General features: G+C 31.1%; 1 protein-coding gene across 1 annotated transcript; it reads left to right on the forward strand.

Annotated features, from left to right (window-relative positions):
• Window positions 1–2,837: 2,837 nt before the first annotated feature.
• LOC148192514 (heat stress transcription factor B-4-like) lies at window positions 2,838–3,849 on the forward strand. Its single transcript, XM_088099589.1, has 2 exons — window positions 2,838–3,152; window positions 3,351–3,849. The coding sequence occupies exons 1-2, from the start codon at window positions 2,901–2,903 to the stop codon at window positions 3,843–3,845; spliced, it is 747 nt and encodes a 248-aa protein (XP_087955715.1). The 5' UTR covers window positions 2,838–2,900; the 3' UTR covers window positions 3,846–3,849.
• Window positions 3,850–8,127: the final 4,278 nt, after the last annotated feature.

Consider the following 8,127-nt stretch of genomic DNA (forward strand, 5'->3'; position numbering starts at 1 on the left):
ATCTATATTCATCAAAGATAAATTATTAAGTGATTTTAAATCAATTTGTAGATTGTTGAAAACTCTCCTGTCTATTAGAGGTTACCAAATTTGAAATTGTGTTTCACTTTTTTAAAAGAATTTTAAATAAATTAAAGAAGAGAATATTTATAAACTACCTTTAATTTCGACTATTTGGATGTATTTGAAATGCATCGGAACAAAAACACTTATAAAGTTATTACTTATATTAAAGTTAAAACTGAAATATTAATGTACAAATAAATTAAAGAGTAAATAAAAGTTTCTCTCTATGTAAGAAAGGTTATTATAATATGCAAAAACAAATATATTTTGAAAAAAAAAAATTTAGATGAATTAGTTTACTCTAATAGAAATCATGATATTACTATATCATCTGATAATTTTTTAACGAACCCTAAGAAGGTTCACTTATAATTATGTAGTGTATTAGTACATTATTCTATCATTGAAGAATAAAAAGGACTAATTATTTTAACATCTCATGGTCACGGGCATGCTTTGGATTGTACAAAAAGGAATAAACGTCAGAATGTTCCACCCTTGTAAGGTGTAACCATATACTAATTAATTATTTAAGCATTTCAGCATTTATGTTTTTATAACTATTGAACTTTTGTTTCTCACTTTTTTTATTTGCAATGAAGAGACTTTGAACTCATAATTAGCTACACTTTTGAAAGATTAAAATGTTGATCCAATGATCCTTCATCAATATTACAATCCCACAATCATCCCCTAATCCCTAAACAAAATCCTCATAAAGAATAGAAAGCATTTCAACAGAAAAAGTAAAAGGAAAAAGGTTTACATGTTATGATGAGATTCAAAAGAAAATGCAAATTACACCCAATATTCTTTAGCTTGTTAAACTTTTTCAAACTAAATAGTCTTATATTTAAAATAAAATCATAGTTTAGAATTAAAACATAGTTTAGATTACAAAGAAAAAAGTGCGTGATTTTCATGAATCTATACCTTTACAATTATATATATATATATATATATATATATATATATATATATATTATACGTTGATTATATTATATAAATAGATATAAACTTCGTTTCACAATTTAGTTTCTTAAAATTGAGATGGATTTAATTTTTTTAAAAATAATATTAAAATCATCCAATATATATTTTAATAAGATTTATTATTTATTAACTCTATTCATACCGAATCACTATTAATATATTCATCGTAAAAAAGTATTAGAGATTTTATTGTAATTAAAAATAAAGATAAATTTACAATATAAAAATGTGTCCAAACTTAAATTTAATATATTTCACAAAAATTTAATTAAATGTAAATTCAGTATTACTCCCTATAAATAATAATCTTGTTTGATATAATATGATGATTTAACAAAGCATAAAATGTTGTGTTGCCATTCAGTTTTCATATTGGCACGCTTATATGATTATATATATATTGCATTCATTCAAAATGAAAAATATGAAAATGATGTTATATGATTGAAATTCCATATGAAACAAACAAGGGTCAGAGAACAAGTTATTAGATCCCTGTTACACAGGCCAAAACATAGTAATCTTTGAGATTGGAAAATATAATAATGTGGGTAGAGAGGAGGGACCAACCAATTGAACAATATCTGACAACTGATAAAATAGTGGGCCAAAGCACATGCACAAAAGTTTAAATTTTCTCAGTTGATTTTGAGAAATCACACCCTTCCAAGTTTTTCAGTTCCATACGAAAAAACATGCTTAAAAAACAAAAAAACATGTCTTTTTGCAGGATAAAACAAATCTAAAACATTGTCTTTCAATTTGATTATTAGTCTAGGAATTTTAGAGATCTCTGCATACACATTTTTCTAAACTCAAATTGAATGGTTTTTTGCATTATAAACTTGCCTTCTTCAGGGTTGTGATGATGGAAAGCTGCTTTATATAGCCAATTTGGCATGAACATAAAAGCATTGAGTAGGGACAAAATGGTGATTACATCCATTAGAGCTATATTGAAAAGAAAGAAAAACAAACAAAAAGGTAACTCCTCTTTCAAGAGGCATCAACCCAACAACACTGCTACCAAGAGAATAAATAATCAATAGTAATTAATACCTCTTATTGAATCTTATTATTGTAGAAATTGTAGAAAAAAATAATTCATTTCACTGACATGGTCATATGTATCTTAAAATTAGTAATATAAAGGGAGAGATTGACGAGAGGATGCAAAGAATAGTCTTTTATTTGCTTAGGAAGATTTTGTCTAAACATCTAAAAAACAGATATTTAGAGAGAAAAATATGTAGATTTATGATGGGATAGGAAAAATAAATAAATAAATATAAATGATATATTAATTAGGTCTATAAAAATAATGGATATCTATATTATTCTACAAAAATTATAGTAAAACAATGTGAATGATCTAATATATAAAGTTACATGGATGTTTAAATTCTTTATAGATTTTTTTTAATAAAGTTCTCAAAACCTATTAATTTATATAAAAAAGATTATATCTCTCATGTTGTAAATTTTTTAATAAAAATTGTTCAAAAATTTTAGAGCATCATACGAAACTAGATAAATAAAAAAAATCTTTTGAAATTCTTATTACTTATTTATTTTCATATCTTAGAAATGCAAGTAAGAATAATTAGTCTTACTTTAAGTAAAAAAAAGTTCCATCCTAATTTCTGATTTTACAATGGAAAAAGGGTGAAGTGAGAGTAATATTTTTCTTTCCTCTCCATTTGACATGATCATGTGTTTTTGTTATATAAAGTTGCATGATAAGAAATTTATAATATGAGAGAGAAAGGTGAGAGAAATTAAGTTGGTGATGCATATATTAGTGAGAGAAGAGGAGTGCAACAAGAGTGAAGTTGAGTAGAATGGGTTTGACAGTGGAGAGGTTTGAGGAGAAGATGGTGTTCTCTTTTGAGTCTCAGAAATCAGTTCCAGCACCTTTCCTCACAAAGACATATCAACTTGTTGATGATCCTCTCACAGACAACATTGTTTCATGGGGTCAAGATCAAACCACATTTGTTGTCTGGAGACCCCCTGACTTTTCCAGAGATCTTCTTCCCAACTACTTCAAACACAACAACTTCTCAAGCTTTGTTAGGCAACTCAACACCTATGTAAGCATCCTACTATCATTAGTATGTTCGGAATCCAAGTTCAAATTCCACCTTGGATATAAATGACAAAGTAAAATACTGTATAAAGATAAAACATCATTCACACATTGTCTTAAGGTTTTGAATAAAGAGTAGTGTCAATCTCTTCTATCAATACCTCCTGTTATTAACTATGAATGTTTTTGTTCTTGTGTGCAGGGTTTCAAGAAGGTAGTTTCTGATAGGTGGGAGTTTGCGAATGAGTACTTCAAAAAAGGAGCTAAGCACCTTTTGTGTGAAATACAGAGAAGAAAAACACCTCAGCAACATCACCAACTCTACCATGACCAGCCACCATCCCAGATTCTTCAACAAGATGAAAGTCTCTGCTTGCTTGATTCTCCTCTTTCATCTCCAAAACCAAGCACGGACATTCTAACATCCCTTTCTGAAGACAACCAAAGACTAAGGAAAAAGAACTTCATGCTCTTGTCAGAACTTAGTCACATGAAGAGTTTGTACAATGACATCATATATTTCATCCAAAACCATGTAAAACCTCCATCACCCTTTGAACAAAGAACCAGCACTGCCGTTCCAAAGCTGGTGGACAAGTCCTTGTTCACTTCTTCTGAAGAATCAAACAGTTCTGTTAAGCTCTTTGGGGTCCTTCTAAGTGGCACAAAGAGATTGAACCCAGATAACATTAATTGATGTTTTGTCCCAAGCTTCATGGTTAGCTTTTCTTGGGTACCCATCACTCGTTTTCATTTATTTTATATATATATATATATATTGTATAGAACTGTGTTTCATTTACAATGTTACATTTTGGTACCCCCAACAGAATTTTCCAGTTATAAGACGTGTCAATGAAATAGCAGGGTTTCTTCCTCGTTGTTGAAGTTGGAATCACTAAGTATAATACTAGTTTGTAAATATTTGCTTTTGTTTTCCTTTCATTTTGTAACTTCAACATTTTTAAGGGGAATGGTTTTTTATATCAAAAGAGCAACTTGAAAACCCATTTTTAAAGGGAATAAAATAGTTATAAAAAAATCAATTTTTATATTTGTAAAAAAACTAAAAAGAAAGATTAAAGGTAAAATAGTGAATGACAAGAATGCAAAAATGACCTTTTCTTTAAAACCCTATGAGTTGTGTTTTACTACCACAAGGTTATACAACAAAAAGACATAGTGAACTTCTAAATTCATTCAGATTAATCACCATGTTTGATATATTATTAGTTGTGGAATTCAAAATATTTATCATAATTTTGTTTTTGATATAAATTTTGGAAAGTTGAATAAAAAATCCATTTAAATTACTTAGTGTAACATCCCAAAAATATAGGGTAAAAACATATACGGGAGAATCATCACATATTAACAATACTACATATCAGTTCTACACAGAACGAGATACTATTATGGCTGAACTACCTTACATAATAACATGAAATTTAAAAACGTACGCTAGCTACTACTAGACTGAACGGTGTACAAAATAAATTATACCGAATGATCTTACAACATATAAAGCTAATAACAGACCGAACGTCCCTAAGGTTCGGTCTTCACTTCTGCCGCGTCTTCCAATACTTCTTCCAGCAACTCTTCTCCTTCTGCTCACATCCACACGGATGATCATTACAACAGGACAACGACAGGACGCACAACACAGAAAAAAATAATAAACAGGGTAAGCTTATGTAATTTAATTTATTCAATCACAACATATAACATTCATAACAAAACCAACAACGACCACATCATAATTCATACATTCATGCATGCAAATAACAATCACATGACTCTGATTGTCCAGACTATATGAATCCTGTGTAGCTACGACGTTCGTGCACTCGGGTGATGTAGTAATTGGGATACCCTCAACAGCTGTCATCCGAGGTTGATCTGTTCTGTCCAAGTTAACCTTATGGACTAGGACCTCCTGTCATTCCCACACGTGACTTACTCCTCTCTACATGAGAACGAGCAATCATGGAATATCAAGATAAACGCCCGCTAAGCTTTGCCCACATTCATACTTTACCAATCAATAACTACTTTCTGAGATATTCCTCCTTGGAATACTCGTTCATAATCAACTATTTCATACACATCACATCTCAATTTTTCTCATACTTAATCATCCATACATTCAAAGGAAATAAGATCATACGCTCTTATCATAACCCAAGTACGATTGGAATAACGCTTCTTAGAAACTAACCAGACTAAGCGCTACTCATCTACTTTAATAAACAAATTCCTAAGAGTTCAAACCGGACGCTACGAAGCCTAGGCCGAGTACTAAGACTCTAGGCCGAACACCTTTTAAAGACCAACACTGACTTTTACTAAACAATAATACTGATGAGAAACTATGAATTAACTAACGCTATCTAGTTTGAATAAAGACTCTGATTCTAAGCATAGTACTACTATATTACAGAAAACAAGATCCAGCGCTTGGTTTAAGACCGAGCCCTGTAGAAACCGAACACTTTTGAACGAGCGTTGGTCCAAGACCAAGTGCTTATCAAGAACGAGCGCTACTGAAACTGAAAGATTGGTCCAAGACCGATCGCTAATAAAATCACAGAAAATGAATGAATATATATATATATATATATATATACACACACACACACAAGTGAGCCACCACTTATTCTGAATGAAAAGAACAATAATATCTACGACCTTAAGTAGTATATAACACATTTAACTAAACTGTTTAGGAAGTCTAAAGAAGAACTTAACATGAACGGGCACTCAACGAAAACTGAACGATGAATACAAACTCTCGGTTACAGTTTACCTATTCTTATATCATGTTACAGAAAGACTCTTAAACAATATCCCTAACGCATGATAATTCAAGTAAGACCATGCACTCCCAAGAAAGACCGAACACTCGCTAATGACGCTTGACCATACTATCACCTTTGCTCATAATACTATGGTTCGAAAATTAAACTCTATTCTAACTCAGTTCACAGCGTATATCATACGTCCATCCACACGTCCAAACCAGCAGTACAATTATATTTCATACTCATCAAATAATCAAACGTATCATGCAAGCATACAAACATTCAACACAACACGCTAAATTAAATTATATAAGCTTCCCTTACCTCGACACGTAACTGAACGCTCAACTATGCAAAATTAGAGCTCCCTACTACGAAAGACTTAAAGTCTGACGACCACGTTTTAGGAATACTGAACCACATAGAAAACCAGAAACACTCAGAATAATATTACCCACTCAGGCTACCAGAACTAGAGGGTTGCATGCGAGTCTTAAACGAACATGCTTAAAGAGAAAGAACTCACCAGCTCAGAATCATAAACCGATCGGCTTAAATGGAAGCTCTTGATGCCGAAAGTGTTCCAGTGGTGCCTGAGAGGTGATCGGAAGAAGAAATGGTGAGGTTTTCTTTGAGAGAAGAAGGATATTTTAGAGAGAAAAAGGAGAAAATGGTTTCAGCAGGGTGGGAAAGAAGAAAGGCCTGCAGAGAAGTGGCACGACATTTGAAATTTGTCCTTAAATACTGTCGTCGCCCAAAATGAACGGTCACTCTCTTGTAGCCACCTGTTCTCTACTAACTGAGACGCTCACTCACTTCTTGGCACATGGATCCCACTACTTGGGATTTTTGGGTGAGTTTTTAATGGGGTCTGACACTTAGTCTTTAATTTGTGAAATTATTGAAATTTCATAAAAATATCCTAAAATGTTAATCTTTGGTTTTGAAAAACCAGCATGGAAAGCACATATATGTCAAAGAAAAAGAAACAAAAGTTTACGGAACCTCGAATAGGGCATAAGCATCTAGGAATTAGAATGACATGAACATAAAATAACAAGTAAAGCTATATAGTATTGTTTAATTTCTTACACTTACAATTACTATAACAAGACCTTAGTTTTTATCATGTGTCCATAATGTATCATCAGTGTTCATCTTGGCATTGTACATAAAATCGTATTTAAGAAAACAAATTTTATTTTATTAATTAAATGTGTACGTATTATACTATTTACATTACTGTTTTGAACATGGATAAGAATTAACATCAAAAGAATGATAATTTTAAAATCGCTGACCAAAAGTCAAAAGCAACTCAAGTCACTTCATTATTGAACTCATATTCTTCGAAAACAAGAAAACAAATTCCAAAGCAATTTTGGATGCATTCTGTCTCCTAAACTGACTATTACTGGTTATTTTTTACACATTGTTCGATCAAATTGCGCATTCAATCAATTAGAAAATAATCTTAACGTACGCTTTTAAAATATTTATTATAAAAATTAACAATTTTGTCGTAAATATGAATGAAGCACTCAACATTGTAAACACAAAATTCCAATATTGAATTGTGCAGGATGTGATTGAACAATGATTTGATTTGTTTAGTCTGACTGATGGATTGATTATACATGGAATCTTATGCATACATTTTTGCTTTCGGTTTCCTCTATAAAGAAGGCAAGAAAAAGCCCAAAAAATGGTGAGTGAAATAAAGAATATTTTTGGAACAAAAGAAGTCATCGGGATTGTAATATAAATTTGTGATGGGTTTCTCTGCCATTGTTCCTCGTGTCACCAAATTTCATATAACTTTTATCTTTTTCTTTTATTTGATACATTACAATATCATATTTCACTCTACAAGTTGTTAAAGCAACACCAACTACGAAAAGATCAAATGCAAGACGGAATTGCATAGTTAAATTTTACATCTAAATTAATAGAGATAACATGAATAGATCCGATTATTATATATAATGTGACGGATGACCGTGTTCGGTCCTTTATTTATCATACGGCCTAGATGAATACTAGGTGAATGAGGATTAACGTTTTTATCTCTATTTACTTTTTACATATAGGAGGAATCTTCCAAAAGAGTGACCGATTGTTCAAATATTCATTAGTTGATCGTATTATAAATTGAACACGTTTATAGGTAAAATA

The sequence above is a fragment of the Vigna umbellata genome, chromosome 9 (assembly GCF_029865625.1).
Source record: "Vigna umbellata cultivar VRB3 chromosome 9, Vumbellata_1.0, whole genome shotgun sequence".
NCBI lineage: Eukaryota > Viridiplantae > Streptophyta > Magnoliopsida > Fabales > Fabaceae > Vigna > Vigna umbellata.